Source organism: Trichosurus vulpecula, chromosome X (assembly GCF_011100635.1).
Source record: "Trichosurus vulpecula isolate mTriVul1 chromosome X, mTriVul1.pri, whole genome shotgun sequence".
Classification (NCBI taxonomy): Eukaryota; Metazoa; Chordata; class Mammalia; order Diprotodontia; family Phalangeridae; genus Trichosurus; species Trichosurus vulpecula.
Genome location: NC_050582.1, coordinates 39,689,859 through 39,706,714, shown reverse-complemented (window position 1 = coordinate 39,706,714; position 16,856 = coordinate 39,689,859). Strand labels below are relative to the sequence as shown.

The 16,856-nt window shown below is 44.7% G+C and overlaps 1 protein-coding gene across 6 annotated transcripts in view; it reads right to left on the bottom strand.

The window, feature by feature from the left end:
* The window catches only part of ARHGEF6 (Rac/Cdc42 guanine nucleotide exchange factor 6), a 116,719-nt gene that overhangs the window by 28,429 nt on the left and 71,434 nt on the right, over positions 1–16,856 (bottom strand). For all 6 annotated transcript variants that reach the window (XM_036739974.1, XM_036739975.1, XM_036739978.1 and 3 more), the window contains 3 exons: positions 16,020–16,142; positions 7,520–7,658; positions 4,659–4,718 (listed from right to left, as the gene is read on the bottom strand). In XM_036739974.1, the coding sequence (XP_036595869.1) occupies positions 4,659–4,718; positions 7,520–7,658; positions 16,020–16,142 (322 nt within the window). The remainder of the gene's footprint in view (positions 1–4,658; positions 4,719–7,519; positions 7,659–16,019; positions 16,143–16,856) is intronic.

Sequence of the window (16,856 nt, the reverse complement as noted above, 5' to 3'; positions counted from 1 at the left end):
GCTCTATGCCATAGGAAGAAGCTACAATGTAGGAAGAATTGCAGTAGCGACAGTCAAAAATTCAAAGGAGACAGATCCAAAGGAGATGGGAGCAGCAAGAACCATGGCTTCAGAGAGCTAGACACGAATGCCCAAGGAATGAGTAACAAGCAAGGTGATCTAGAAATTCTACTACAGGGATGCAAATGTAGTTAACGAAGTCACCAGGACTTTCTGGCAGAGGCCTTGACAAGTGGAATATGAATCCAAAGCGATAGAACATATCCAAAAGGATGAAGATAGACAAAGACAGGGGGAGTACAATTTTATATGAAGAAGATACAGTAGCATGAAAAAATCTAGGAACTAGACTTGAAAAGCATGATAGAGAGAATATGGGTAAAGATAAACAGTGGCACAAAGCAAAGCACCATTGTCATTTGGAGTATACTACAGACCACCTAGACAGAAGGAAGAAATGAATAAGACTTAATGCCTTATTACATTCTTAGCCTGCCACAAAGCCACAAAGGTTAATGCCTTAACACATTCTTAGCCTGTCACAAAGCCAGGATCATAGGACTTCAATCATATAGACACTCACTGGGGCTCTCTCTACTGAAAGTGGAACAGCTAATAATTTCTTGACTTGCCTTAATGATAATTTCATTATTCAAAAGGCAGAGGAAGAAAAAAAGTGGAACGTGTATTCTGGATCTGACTCTCACCAACAAGGAGGAACTGTACTGAGAAACTCATAGAGAGAAGTGATCATTCCATCACAGAATTTTATAACAGAAAAGGAGAGGACGGTTGGCCAGAGACTGGTGTGCACCCTAGGTTTGGAGAGAGCAGGTTTCAAAGTAGGATCCCGTGGATTAAAGTTCTACAGGGGAAGCCAGCCCGAAGGTGATGGGAAATTCTCAAGAATGAAGTTCTAAAGACACAAAAAGAACAATTCTGATGAGGAAGAAAAAGACTCAAAGGACCAATGGGGATAAACAGGGAACTCATCATCCAACTTAGATGTGAAGAAGACATGAAGAGAAGCTGAAAGCCAGGACAGAGAAAGGAAAATCAATGGACAGTAGAGCACAGGGGAGTGTCCAGATCAATAAGACTCACAAGAAGCTGAGACTGGCAAGGGATGGATGCCAAAGGGGAACAAATAAGGATTGCATTGGTTTTCTCTCTTTTTTAGTGTTATACTGGCTAAAAGAGGAAGATCAAGGAAGGGACAGAACCTTTGTTCAAAGTGGTTGGGAGGATGGTAATGACAGATGACTGGGAAAGTAAAGCTGCCCAATTCTTACTTTGCTTCTGGTTTTTTTTTTTGACACAGAAAATGATCTTTGGGCTGAAAAGAACAAGGAGGGGAGGAGGATATGAGGAGCTGATACCTGGGAGAGGGAATAAGATAGTAAGCAAGCACTTAGCTAAGGCTCAGGTGGACAACAACATCAGCTCTTGAAAGAAATGGTGGCTGTGCCCCCATCAGTGACCACTGAAAGATGGTGGATGGTAGCAGAGATGCTACAGGACTGGCAAAGGGCAAATGTCTGCTTCCCTCTTTTTAAAAAGGGTGGAGAGCAATCTATAAACTCTAGTCCAGTGCATCTCACTGTGACACCTGGCAAAACCCTCAAATCTGTTGTTAAAGGGTTACAGAGGGCCAGCTGGGCTTCATCGCAGGGACCTCCCTCCTTTCTGACTTTTTGACAGGACCACTAGTCTGGCAGATCAGGGAGATGCTATAGACGTAATGTGCCAGGATTCTTAGCAGAGCAACAAGCAACTGATAAAGTCTGTCAAGCTACTATTCTAGAAAAGACAGAGAAACATGCGCTAGACACATAATCTGTGAATTTGCCAGAATCAGAACTGGTCAAATGGCTGAGCCCGAAGAATAGTCTTGAATGGTCCAATATCAGCTTAGAATAAGGTCTCCAGTGGAGTGCCCCAGGGATCCAGGTGTGGTTCTGGTCTAATGAACATTTTAATCAACGCCTTGGTTAAAGTAACAGATGGTATTCTTGAATTCAAACAACATAGACCTAGGCATGATAGGGCGGGGAGGCGGGGACAGAAGGAAGGAAGGAAGGGAGGGAGGGAGGAAGGAAGGAAGGGAGGGAGGGAGGGAGGGAGGGAGGAAGGAAGGAAGGAAGGAAGGAAGGAAGGAAGGAAGGAAGGAAGGAAGGAAAGAGCGGAGGAAGGGAGGGAGGGAGGAAGGGAGGAGGAAAGAAAGAATGAAAGAGAGAGAAAAATAAAGGTCAGCAGGAAGGTAGAGAGGTCAGTAGATAGATCAATATAGATAGAGAGATAGAAAGATAGATAATAGATAATATATTGGGTGCAAAGATGCTCACACGCTTGAACAATAGGCTAAAATCTAATAAGACAAAATCTAATAGGAATAAGTAACTAATGTCTTACATTTAAGTAAAAAAATGAGAACAACTCCACGGGACTAAGATTTGGGAAGCACGGCAGTCTAACTGAAAAAGGTGGGTGGTTTCAGTGGATTACAAGATCAATATGGACCAATAATGGTATTTCAGCCAAGAAAGCAAATGCAATCTTAGTGTGATTAAGAGAGGCATGGCACCCCATACTAAGGATCTGGACCTGACAGGAGGTTCTGTACTTTGCCCTGGTCAGATAACATCTGGAAGGAACCATACTTTAGAAAGAATATGGAAATGTCCAGTGGACAGAAACTGGGGGGTGGGGGGAGGGCAGTAAAAAAGGCCTTGACATCAAGTCATATGAGGATCATTCAAAGGAGCTGGAGAAGAGATGACTTAAGAAGACTATGAGAGTTGTAGTCAAGTTCTAGAAGGGGCACACATGATAAAAGGAGAGACTTGTTCGGCCTGGCCCTGAAGGGCAGAACTAGAAACAATGCATGGGAGTTGAAAAAAGGCAAATTTTGTTTGATGCCAGAAAAAGTGAAAGCTGTCTCAAAGTGGACCGGGCCACCTTGGGAGGTAGTGAGCTCCCTGTTCCTGGAGGTCTTCTGGGAGAGGTTGGATGACCAACCTCTGTTAGGTATGTTGTGGGCGATTCTTGTTCACTTATAGGTTGAACAAGATGGTCTTTCAATTTCAAGTTTTGTGACTCTGTGTCACTGCATAAAGTACTTCCCCTCTCTGGGTCTCAGTTTGTATCTCCGTGAAATGAGGAATATTGGACCTACCTCATGTGACCTGCAACATACCAGATTTAGTGCTGGATGGGACTTTAAGGCCCATCTAAACAACCTCTTCATTTTACAGAGGAGGAAACTAAGGCCAAGAAAGGGAAGTCATTTGGTCAACAAGCATTTATTAAGTACTTACTGTTTGCCAGACCCTGTACTAAGTGCTGGAGATACAAAGAAAGGAAAAAACGAAACCAAAAACCCTAATTGTCCCAAGGTCACAGAGGCAGCAAGAAAGAGAAGTAGGATTCACATCCAGGCCCTCTAACTGTAGCTCCAGTATTCTTTCCATTTCTATAATGACATGTGTGAAATACTCTGGATCTAATGGCTACAAGATGGTATCATAGATGGAAATTCAGCCTTGGCGCCAGCAAGTTCTCTGAACCCTACTGGCTGGGGACCCCGGGTAAGTCACCTAACATCTCACTGATCTGGGCAACTCTCAACGTCCCTCATTCACAGAGAAGTTGCCAGTCTCCACTGGTAGAGGGAGCTTCCTCATCATATCAATGAAATCACAAGGTCGGTCCCTAGCCTCCTATAATTTTTGACCAACACCCTGTGTGGAAGTGTCAGAAGTCAACATATCCTGCCAATAAAGGACCATAATCTGAACCCTAGGGAATATGGTAAGGGCACAAAATAAGAAGAGAGAGGCAGCAAGGCTAAGGAGGCCAAGCTATGCACTGTACACACTGAGCAATGGAGTCCTCTGGTCTTGAAGTTGATGATGACGAGTAAGTCATTTGCCAATATTCCCCTGCCAGGAAAAAAAAAGGGAGGGAAACAAGCAGAGATGATGCTACATCACAAAGCACCCAGAGGACGAAAGAAGGAAAGGTTCTTTAAAGCTGAGAGATCTCCAGAGTCCAGCTACCTAACCTCCCTGTGACCATTCCCCCAGAATCCTCTTTTGTCTTTTCCTTGTCGATTTCAGGGAAATGGTGACTTGACCATAAGAAGCTGAAAAAGATGATGACCATCCTCAAAGACCTGAGACCGCAGGTGTCCTTGGAAGGGCAGGTCCAGTGCTTCGTGAAGTACTTTTTTCCTTCGTGGTATCAGGAGGGATTTTTACTTCCTTTGCTATGAATGACTTCCACTTTCTTGCCTCTTGGTAGCTGGCTCCGACAATCATGTCGGGCTCATTTCAGTGACTCATGAATTGCACAAAATACAAGGTGGTCTATAATGGGGTAGAGATAGAGACAAAAGGAAATCCCCCACCTACACACTAGGGCTTTATGTGGCAGATATTGAAAATGCGTTGACTTCATACACTAAGGTTTGCAAGCTTTGATAGGTAAGCACAATTTTTTGGAATATGGAGAAGACAAAAGTTAAATGAAACCTGAACCCAGTGGTACTGCCCCTAAGCCCACTGTTTCCACTCTTGAGACCTTTGCATTTGGAAAAAAGTGTCAGCTTTGAGTCACTGGTTTTAGGGACGCAGACAGAAATGGGGACCATCACCTACCGCCAGAGCCTTGAATGATCCAACAGCTTTCAGAACATCCTGGTGGTCCAGATGAGCCTCCTAGGAAAAGAGAGAAACTCCTTAATTTTTTAACCTCTGTACTGGGAATCCCAGGATCTCATTCTCTTCCATTACAAGAAGGATGCAGACACATCAGGCAGCTGGTTTCACATCACAGATACTGTCACCGAGGAGTCCCCATTTCCCCTTTTGTCATTTTCATTTAGATACCCATAAGAATTCTGTGTGACAAGTTGCTTTGCTTTTCAGGGCCCCCCGGCAACTCTCTAGGACTATTGCAATACAAACACTGCATCTCTAATCTGTATCAGTAGAGGTAATCTTCACACCAAAAGTTAATGTTAATGATATTATGGGTCCAGAAAGAAGAAGAGGAGGAGGAAGAAGAGGAGAAAGAAAAAGAGAAAGAAGAAAAATTCTTCCAAAGGGAGGTATCATTAGGCCAGAGTGACAGGAGTGAGGGAATTTGGGGCATAGCGTGAGGGTTATAGCAGTCAACCAAATCTGCTTTTCAAAAATGTTAGCATAATGATGCTATAGGACCCAACCTAAACCCAACTTGGAAAATTTCAATGTTTCCTCCCAAAGATTACTTCTGAAACAAGGCCCTAGAATCTCATGGAACTTATAACCTCAAGTAAGTCATCAAAGTGGAAAATATGAATAGATTCCAGACAGGTTTAGATCAAGTCCCAGATGATGGATCTATAGCTAGTTACAAAAGGAAGACAGAGATATTTGAGTCATCTCTCTAACTTCTGGAAGTCAATGTCACCAAAGTGCAACTTTAAACACTCTCCTTTGGGCCATCCTTTGGTGATAGAATACTAAGTTGGATGGACTATGGTTATCATCCAGGATAGATATATAAGGAGCTTAAAGCCTAAAAAGGCTTTACGGGGTCACATAAACATAATAAATGCAGCAATTTGCTTTAGAAATGAAAAGATAAAAGCATTCCCTCTGGGCTTAACTTCTGTGCTGTTTTTAAAAACAATATTCTTTTTCATTAAATGCCTTTGCTTTGAACTAATTGTAGTGCCCTGGCTGACTAGTAAAGGTAAACAAATTGGTGGGGGCTCCTGAGCTATGTTTCTGAGTGGCTACAAATCCAAAGTACACTCTGAACCTGAAGTAGCCTTATCTGAGGGTAGACCTACTCTGATAGTTTGAGGGTTCTCCTAGATGTTACTACTGTTTTGGTTTTTTTTGTTTGTTTGTTTCTCTGTTCTTACAACGAAGGAATGGGGAGAAAGAGGCCAGACTCCTTCTAGATTCAAGCTGTTACTTTTCAAACTTAGTAGGGTGGATAAGACAGCAGCTGGCATTCAATGTTGTCACTTTCATGTTCTGATCCACCATTTAGCTTAGCTGCCCTGTTAAGAAAGTCAGAAAGCCAGAGAAAGACTCTGATCCAGCTAGAGATGAGTTATCTGATGGTGGGAGGAGCCAGGCACCAAACGGAGGCTGTAGTGAAGGGGAATGGCAAGGAGGGGGTTCAAGCAGGGAAAGGGTTCGTCTTTTTTTTTGGCTTTCTTTTGTTTCCTTAGCCTGAGTCGTTCATTCCTGAGCACACACAGTGCTGATGGACAGCAGAAATGGATTTTTCATGATAGCTGGCAATGGGCAAGCCTCAGACGATTCAGTTGTTGGAGAGGTAGCCAAAGGTCAGCTCCTTGTTGAGCCCTAACGGAAACCCCACTCTGGCAGCCTTTGCTCAGCCGCTCCCCCACTGCCTCCTGGCTTCAGGCAGGTCCTGTACCCTGAGAATGTGGTTTTGCACACGGCAGGGCTAGCAGAGAAGTACACAGCCTCTTTCTTTAAAGTTAACCGAGCCTTTTTAAAACCTCAAACCCTTTCCCCAGACAACAGGAAGAGCAACTAGGGTAAATGCAACCTCCCCAACTTGGCCCTCCTCCCCCACCTACAGCCACAGAATATATAGACATGATAGCACAGGACTAGGCACACAGTAGGTGCTCATGAAATGCTTACCGGCTGAAATATTTCCAAGAAGTATCAAGGGTCTGTTACCCCATTTAAGGCCTAATTATTTAAACGAGGTTGCTGTCACTATAGTACAGTTATCCTGTGTAAAATAGAGACTCCAGATATAAAGGTTTGCCCTTCCTTCTTTTCAGAGGTGGGGGACTATGGGTATGGAGCACTGTATATACCATAAGACTTGGTTGACGTGTTGGCTAGTTTTGCTGAACCACTTTCTTTCACTTTCTTTTTTTATCCTTTATGAAGTAAAGGGAAAGAGATGTATTTGGAAATAAAGGAGACAGAAGAACAAAAGAGATCGATAAAAATTGTTAAAGTGGGAGAAAAAAGGTGAACATGTGTCAGTGCTCATATATGTGTACATCGACAGATGAAGAAATCAACCCTGAGTCCATTTCTGAGTTTACACTTCCCTGGGAAGCACCTGAAATTTTTCCCGTGACCTTGAACGTTAAGAGACTGTTACACTCAGAACTTGAATTGAGCTGTCAACATAATGAAAAAAATAAGGACAATAAAGCTCCTCTGTGAACCCCCAAGCTCCCTGACCGAAGGGCCCCAAGGCAGCGGCAGAGCAGCCAGCCCCAAGCCTGGTCCCATCAGGCTGCCTTAGGCGATCATGGATGGGGTGGGACAAGTGGGGAGAAAGGCCTTGCCGAGAGTCCCAGTCCAGGGCTGCTGCTCCACGCTACTCAGCGTTCATCTAGTTTGGTTTCCTCGTGGAGAGGATAAAGTGGATAACCTGGGGACAAGGCCATCTGGGAGCAATGGAGCAGGCAACCCAAGGTGAGCACCCTCCACACAGCCCACATGGGCTGCGGCCTGCCTCTTACCTCCATGTGGCGCTCCAGCTCTTGGAGAAGAGACACGTACTTTTCCAGTCGCATGAAGGGTTTGCTGAGGTTTGTCGTCAATAGGAGAATCCCCGGATTGGCTGCTCCCTGACTCTCCATAAACTTTTCCAGACTGTCACTACAGAGAAACAGAAGCACTCTTCACTTCATGGGCCATGGGGCATGCCACTGTTTGCCCCTACAAGGAGCCTGACCACAAGTGCTCCACGATGATAGTCTGGCAGGTGGGAAAGGGTTGAAGAAGCATTTCTATAGTACCTACTATGTGCTGGGTACTGTGCTAGGCACTTTACAAATATTTGATCATTTGATCCTCACAACAAGCCCGGGAAGTGGGTACTAGTATTATTCCCATTTTACAGGCAAGGAAAACTGAGGCAAACAGAGGTCAGGTAACTTGTCCAGGGTCACATAGCTCTCCTTCACCTCTATCCTTCCTGTCAGTAACAGTCATTCCATATCCAATTAGCTAGCTGCCAAGTCTTGTCAATTCGGCCTCCGCGTATCGCTTGTCCATATCTTTCCCCACGCTGACAGAGCCCCCTCCCTAGTTCATGGCCCTTGTTGTCTTTCCCCCAGACTACTGCAATAGCCTCCTAATTGGCCTCCCCTCCCTCCAGCCTCTCCCCTCTGCAATGCATCCATCCTCCAAATCTGCAAAGCACAGCTCGGCCCACAGCGTTCCCAATCATGTCTATGAGACAATACCAATTCTGCTTGGCAGTGAAAACCCACCACAATCTAGTTTCAAGCGACCTTTCCTGATTGGTTTCATGTCAGCTACGTGAACAGAGTGCTGGACTTGGAGTCAGGAAGACCTAACATCAAATCCTGCCTCAGACCCTGGGCAAGTCACTTTGCCTCTGTCTGCCTCAGTTTCCTCATCTGTAAAATGGGGATAATAACAGCAGCCAGCTCCCAGGTCTGCTGTGAGGATCAACATATGTAAAGTGCTTTGCAAACCTTCATGTGTTACGTAAATGCCAGCTAGCATCATGAGGATCATATTTCTACCCCTCACAAACCACTTTCCACCCAAATTGGTCCCATCTCCTGCCTCCTTCTCTTTCTGGGCTCACCTTTGCCTCAGAGGAACTTCACCTCCATTCAGGGTTCACCTTAAGGGTCATCCACTCCTTCTATGAGGCCTTTCCTGGCACCACCACCCCCACACCATCAAAGGAGAGCACAACTAGAGAACAGACAGAAAGCTCAATGTTTGCAGAAGCAGCACCAAATGGGAAGACAAAAGGAATTCCAGCAATGGCAGCCAGGAGGGCTGGCAGAGACTGGGCCACTGCCTGGCTTCCTGGTGGGCCAGTGCACCTGAAGCAGAGGACTGTCTCCACCTACAGCCCCGTGCAGCCTTAGGAACACTTAGGAACACTACTGCCCTAGCTACGTTCTCTCATTTGACCCTTCCCACAACTGAGCTGAAAGGGGCCTTGGCTCCATTTTCTGTATGAGGAAACTGAGGCACAGAAAGGATTAAATGATTTGTGTGTGTCAGACTATTTGAGCCAAGTTCCATCTCATGTGACCACATCGCTCCCTGATTCTATAAACTCCAGGGGCTCCCTAGTACCTCCTGGAACAAACACAAAATCCTGTTGGCTTTTGAAGGCCCTTCATAACTAGGCCCCTTCCTACCCTTGTGGTCTTCCACACCTTACACCACCTCCATGCTGCTCCTCACACAAACCACTCCCATCTCCCACTCCAGGCCTTCCCACTGCTGCCTAGTCCATTCTCCTTTCTCATTGCCACCTCCTGGCTTCCTCAGTTTCCTTCAAGTCCTTGCTAAAATCCCGCCTTCTCCAGGCAGCCTTTCCTGAGTCCTCTTCCTGCCAGGGCCTTCCCTCTGTGACTGGCTCCCATTCAGCTGCACACAGTTTTAGGTGTATCATCTCCCCTGTCAGCCTGGGAGCACCTCGAGAGCAGGGAGGGAATCTTTTGCCTTTCTTTGTATCCCCAGGGCCTGGCACATAGTAGGTAGGTACTTCAGGAATACTTGGTCTGGCCCTTTCTTTGCCTCCCCAGCAGTGCTTAGTACAGTGTTGGGCTTGACTTGACTTCATTAGGGTTAGAAAAACCAGAGACTACTCTAAATGGCAGACTCTGAGGCTTCTGGAGGCAGAGGGAGGGCTCAGCCAGCCAGGTTTTCACGGCCATTTTTGGTATTCTCATCCCACCTAGAGGCCTGCACAAAGAAGTTCACCTACTACATGAATGGCAGCCGGGGTGGAGGATCACAGCTTCTCCTCCCTCTCCTTCCTGTTCATCTCTCTCCCACTTCTGAGTCCCCACCCTCAAAGAGAGCAAGAAACTCCAACTCATGTATCTTCACCTTTGCAGTCACAATATGGAGAAAGTACTGGAAATCCTCCTGTTAACTAGGCTTCGGGATTAGTGATGGTAGCGGTGGTTGTGGTCTCATTCTGTGTCCTACCTAGATCCCATCATACCCTAAACAATCACAAGATGGCTACAAACAGGATTCTTACCCATAGTACTCAGGGAGATGAGGTCATCTGACAGTCACACCAATTCTACTGATGAGGCCTAATTAGTTCTACTGTGTTTACAGACGAGGAAACTAAAGCTCTGAGAAGGAACATAACTAACCCATGATGACCTCACTATTAAATGGAGAAGGTGCTGAATTAGGAGGCAGGAAACACTGGGTTCATATCCAGCTTCAGTGTAACCCTGGGCAAGTCACTTTCCCTCTGTTGGCCTCAGTTTTCTCCTTGATAAGATGGGGATAATAATGGCCCCTACTCAAAGGTTGATTGTTGAGGCCCACAAATGAGCTACATTTTCAGTGCTATATAAATTTATATATATATGCATGTATGTATGTATATGTATATAGGTGTATATATGTGTGTGTGTATATTATATATATATAAATTATTATTGTTGTTGTTATGACACGTCAAACCTGTGCCTCAGGTTTGCTCTGTCATGACATGTTCCCTTTTGAAGTGGACAGAGCGCTATACTCACAGCTGGGGAAAGATCTCAGGTTTCGTGATTTAATATTCAAACAATGAAGTGATGGTTTTTGTAAATAAACCAGTGGCTCCTGCCTCAGGTTTTTCTGAAACTTCCCATAACTTGCCATGGTTTTGGGGTGGTGTGAAATTCTCCAAAGCTAATTCTCCATCAGGTATTAATAAACACACAGCAAATGACCTTTTTGGATGGGTTGCGAAGTGGAGGAGGAGGCTTGGAAAGCCAACAGAGAGAGAATGGCGAGGCCAAGATGGATGAGAATGGCAAGGCCAAGATGGTTGGGAACATGCAGTCGGAGGGCACGGGCTTGATTCCTAACTCTGCCACCTGCCCGACCATAGGCAATTCACTTCAGTAAAATGAGAAGGTTGAACTAGGTGACCTCTCAGGGCCCTTCCGGCTCGAAATTTATGATCCTGTGATCATTGAATGAAACTTTTCAACAAACTGTGCCTTTAGGGCCACTCTGTAATAGGTTCGAAGGAACTTCTTCTACTCCATCAGGGAACTCCAAGTCCTGACCCAGGGAAATGAACCAACCAGTTACAAAACTGGAGCATGCATCGTTGGTTACAGGTGAAACTTGCAAAGGACCGAAAACTTGTTTCAGCACAATGCCCCCTTTGTCATTTAGACTATGTCATCTCTTCTGGCTGTTTTCCCTCAAACTCTACCGGGCTCAGTTTTTTCTCTTAGATCAAAAGGAAGAGAAGCTTCCCTAGGGAGAACAAGTAATACAGAAATCTTAATTTCCATCTTTATTTGTGTTATGAGATTCTCTCCCCTGGTACAGGTGAAAAACACCCCAAATTGTCAAAGAGGAATCATGTGCAATGGAAACTCCAAAATTAGACACACTGGAGGCTGCCATTGGAAAGAGATTATTGTACCCCATTTCTCTCATTTTGTAGGTAAGAAAACTGAGCCCAGGAGACTGGGAGGAACTTAGCCATGGTCCAACAAACTGGTTATCCTAGAAGCCCTGGCTCTGCCCCTTGTGACCTTAGACTAATCACTTCACTTGCCCGAGCCTTGGTTTCTTCATTTGAAATACAAGGGATCAATGGTCTGGGGTGGGGGGGGAGGCAGGGAGAATGGGTGTTAGACTAAATAATTTCTAAGGTTCTGAAATTCTGTTTGTTACTAGGAGAGGTTATGCTCTTTCCTGTGTGCCGGGGAATGACACCAGAACAGAATGTGATGAATATGGCTTCCTCTACGCAAAGGTCTTCTTGCTATAGGTTAGAGATCTCTTGTGTGTGCTAAACAATAACGTAGATACTTTATATGGGAGGATTGGAGGCATGCTAGAAACTGACTGCACAGGAAACAACAGAGGCTGACATGTTGATATCCTGGATCTCTGGAAGGCCTCCGGAGAAGGAGAACATGACCCAAAAAAGCTGAAAATGACTCTGAGCACAACCAGGAGAATGGAATAAGTTAAGGCAGGGGCCAGAAAAGAACATTTGGACAAGCCCACCCAGGCCGGACCTAACTGGCCTTGTGGGTGTAGGGACCAGGGAGAAACCAACAATGACGTCAGGCTTCAGGGGACCTTCTTGGGGCCCAGTTTTAGCCTAAGAATCAGGGTTTTCTGATGAGAAGGCTGAGAGAGAACACAGGGCAGGGCTATATTCCCAAGGCTGGCCCCAGAAGAAGAGCCTTTAACCCCTTAGATGGGGGCAGGGAACAAGGGAGAGAGAAGGCCCCTGGCATTTCCTCACAGGAAGTAAGCACAGCCATACAGACCAGGCTAAAAATAGCTTTGTGTCCATGGCAAAGGGGAAAGCTTGCTGGACTTGCAAGCAGGAAGGTCTGGAGTTAAATCCTGCCTTTAATACTTGCTAGCCATATGAGCAGGGCAGCGAGGTGGTGCTGCAGTGAATAGAGTGCTGGGCCTGGAGTCAGGAAGACTCATCTTCTTAAGTTCAAATCCAGCCTCAGACACTTCCTAGCCGTGTGACCCTGAGCAAGTCACTTCACCTTGTTTGCTTCAGTTTCCTCATCTGTAAAATGGGCTGGGGAAGGAAATGGCAAACCCCTCCAGTATCTCTGCCAAGAAAACCCTAGGTCAGACACAACTGAAATGATTGAACAACAGTTTCCCCATTTGAAAAGCTGGGATTTGAAAAGGTGCAATACCTACTTCTTAGGGTTCTTGGAAGGCGCCAGAGAGGTAATGCTCTAAAGTACTTTCCCAGACTTGATTATTATCAATCCTTCCAATCACCACCATCCTCATAAATGCCACTGTCTGCCTTTGGGGCAGCACTTATTTATAAGTGTGTTGTCTCTGCTGATTATGTGGCTGAGCTATAGATGGGTCAGAACTTCCTACATTATTCATTTGGGAAAAGAGTCTGCCTTAAGCAGCTGGAATTAGGCAACTAACTGACCAAGCAGCTCAGCTGCCTGCCTCGATCACCGGAGTCATTCGACACTTCCCCTTCACCACAGCTGCCACATGGCCATTCCAGGAGCCCCATGTGTTCTGTAGGCACACTTCTTCCTGAAAACAACAGAAGTTCCTAGTGTTCATCAAGGGAGTCCACATGGCCTTCCCATGGTACCTGTAGAATAATTCTGCCTCAGTGCTGCCAAGCCTGCTTACAACGGACTGGGGTGAATGCAGAAAGGTAGCCTGCTGTTCTAACAGTCCTCTATCTCCCCTGTCCCTGAAGATGACAGCATCAGTCCAGGAGGGCTAAGGATTACAGCATCTGTCCTGGGCTTGAGTAGCCTAGCAAAACTGTGGCTATTTAGGACCTGAATTTGAGGTCAAAGTATGTCCCAGGGCAGACTGGGTGGGACGTTTTTACTGTTTTCTCTTTTGGAGCACTTTGTTGTGCAGTGCCTTTGATGAGTCTGGCCTTTGTTTCTTTGATTAAATCGGGAGTCTTTGATGACCTGCTTACCTCAAGGGAAAGCCTAGTTTACATGCATTTGAGTGGTATGTTTGTGACGCCCTTTGACCCTGAACAGGATATATAAACTCAGAGGTTAGAGTTTTGTTTGGGGCTCTCACTCACTGGAAGAGTGTTGGTGTGGAGACTCTGGGTAGCTGCTGGAGCCCCCGGCTTTGAAGAAAACCCAGATGTTGGTGCTTCTCTTTTTGGTAACTATGTATGTGATGGCTTGATCAGACAAAGCCTGTCTGGTGAACTGTGTTATTTGATCTGTTATTTTCTGTTTGTAATTTGTTTGTATTTGCTCTGAAGTTCAGGGTGCTGGCTTTTCCTCCTGAACTAAGTGAATGATATATGTATGCTTGATTAAAGTGAGATTGTTAACCCCTTAAAGTTACTTTCCTTAGAAAAGCAGATCAAAGAACCTGTGCTGGCAGCTCTTGTTGCTGGTCTTGTTGGGTCTTACAACCCTACAGCAGCTGCAAGCAGCATTGTTGTTACAACTCAAAGGAAGGCCAATCTGCTACAAATGTGAAACATGATGTCCTTACTGGTATCCCACATGGAAATACTGTGGCCTTACTGGTATCCCACATAGAAATATGGTGGCTTTACTGGTATCCCACATGGAAATATGGTAGCCTTACTGGTATCCATGGAAATATGGAGGTCTAACTGGTATCCCATGTGGAAATATGATGGCTTTACTGGTATCCCACGTGGAAATATGGAGGCCTTACTGGTATCCCACATGGAAATATGGCGGCCTTACTAGTATCCCCTATGGAAATATGGAGGCCTTACTGGTATCCCACATGGAAATATGGAGGTCTAACTGGTATCCCATGTGGAAATATGATGGCTTTACTGGTATCCCGCATAGAAATATGGAGGCCTTACTGGTATCCCACATGGAAATATGGTAGCCTTACTGGTATCCCACATGGGAGTAAAAAGGCTTTCAATGACATGGTCACTTTCAAGTCCAAAGCTCCACCCTACAACTCTGTAAGGGACCTAGGCTTCTTAGAAAGGCATTTGGCCTGCTGGAATCCATGGTCAGTCAGGCAGACAATCCCACTGCTGCCTTCTTATCATTTTAACCTATACTCAACTTTTGGTTATCCAGAAACTAACAAGTCAGGCAGATTGATGATTAGAATCCTCTATTTCTCTCACTTCTCCCCTCTTTGGATCTATCATTGGAGAAAAGGCAGTGGCCTCCAAATCTAAAGCAGAGTGCTGCTGAAGCAGATTGTCATTGGGAAAAGTCATTGGGAAATGTTTAAAAAAATAAATAAACGTACAATATGATATATATAATGTTAATTTGTGATTTTCCAAGTCAACATGTGGCCTGGAGGAATCCGTTTCTATTTGAATTTGACAACACTGGTCTGAAGGACCAGCTCTGATACTAATTTGCTGTGTGACCTTGGAAAGTCCTCTCTGCTTCTCTGGGTCTCAGTTTTCCTGATGTCAGAGGAAGGGATAGGACTAAATCATTTCTCAAGCTCTTTCCAGCTCCTACCCCTCTCTTCTAACTGTGACCTCTTAAAGGTCACCATGATCAGACAGAGAAATGGGCAGGTAAAAAGAAATGAAATTCACTGCTGTTGCTGGCTTGTCGGCAGCTTGAACTCATCGCTTAGTGGGGGAAGAGATGTATTCCTTTTTTGCCTAAAATGACATTGTTGTGTGATGTGTTTATTTTTTGTACCCAGGCTCTCTCCCTGGAATCACGATAATCCAGGGGTACCAATACCTGTCACTCCATGAAGCAGGCACTTTGGTTTCCTGAGACATCTGGAAAAGAGATCTGAAGCTGGAATGGGATCTTAGAGGTTACTGAATCCAACCCACTTATTTTACAAAGGAGGAAAGTGAGGCCCATGGAGGAAAAGTTACTTGCCCAAGGTCACACAAAGGCAGGACTTAAACCCAGGGCCTCTGAGGTCAAATAGAGCATTTTTGCCACTGTCCTACAAAGTCCAACTTTAAAAAATCAAAGAGGAAGAAATGATATATACGAGGAATTCAGAGAAACACAGGAAGATTTCTATGACCCAATTCAGAATGAAATAAGCAGCCTCAGAAGAATAATATACACAGCAACGTAAAAGAGAAGATCACTAAAAGGAGATGGAAGTCCACAAAATGACAAGACCAATAAAGGTCTTAAAGACCATAATAAAGCATTCCTCCCTCCTCTCAGCAGACAAAGAGGTGACTACAAGGGCAAAACATCAGATATAGGATATGTGCTTGGATGCTGTCCCTGAACTGAACAGTTTTTGCTTGTCTGGTTTTCCTTGTCACAAAGAAAGGTTCAGTTAAACACATGTAATTGAGAAAAAGAAAATAAAAATTAAATGGTTAAAAAATAAACAAGAGAAGGTTCGATTCTGGCATGGGGAGGATGAGGAAATAGGGGGATGGGTGTATATCAGAAATGACTGGGATGTAAAAAACGAAAGGCATTCAAAAAGCTTACTTTAACAAACCACGTAGGAGGGCAGTCTGGTAAGGATGTCAACAGGACCACACATTACCTGTGCTGAGTTATAACATTCACAGCTGAGGGATGATTAGCGCAATAAGTGAGATACAGAGATTTAAACTGAGGCATTAGGGACATCAGGCAGCCTCCGACTTTCTGCTGACTCTCTGGAAGTCTGTTTCAAAAAGAAAGAGGGGAGGAAAAAAAACATTATATATGTAACAAATGCTTGAGGATGATTCCCAGTAAGATAACAATAACTAACATTTTATAACACTTATTATATGCCAGGCACTGTGCTACACACTTTCCAAATATTATCTTATTTGATCCTCACACCAAACCTGTGAACTAGACACTAGCCTTATCTCCATTTTATAGATGAAGAAACTGAGGCATATGGGTTAAATGACTTGCCCAAGGTCACACTGCTAATGTCTGAGGCTGGATTTGAACTCAGGTCTTCCTGACTCCAGGCCCAGTCCTCTATCCACTGTACCACCTAGCTGCCCGTTAAAAATGGGTAGTGTCTAAAAGTTCTGAAAATTTTGTTTAACAAAGTAAAAAAAAATAGAAACTGTTGACTTTACTTCAAAAAAGGGTCAGATATATACTTAGCATTGGTAGATAGACTGCAGTTTTAAAAAAAGCCCCAAAATAAAATATGAAAATGTTTTTGGCTAAATAAAAGCCTCGAAGACCAAAACACTAGAAACAGAGGGTGCCCACTAGTTGGGGAATGGATGACTACATCGTGGCATGTGAACACAATGGGATAGTATTGCATGGTAAGAAACTCCAAATATAAGAAATACAGAGAAACATGGGAAGGCTTGTATGAACTGAAGCAGAGAAAAGTCAACAGAACCAAGAGAACAGTATCCACAGC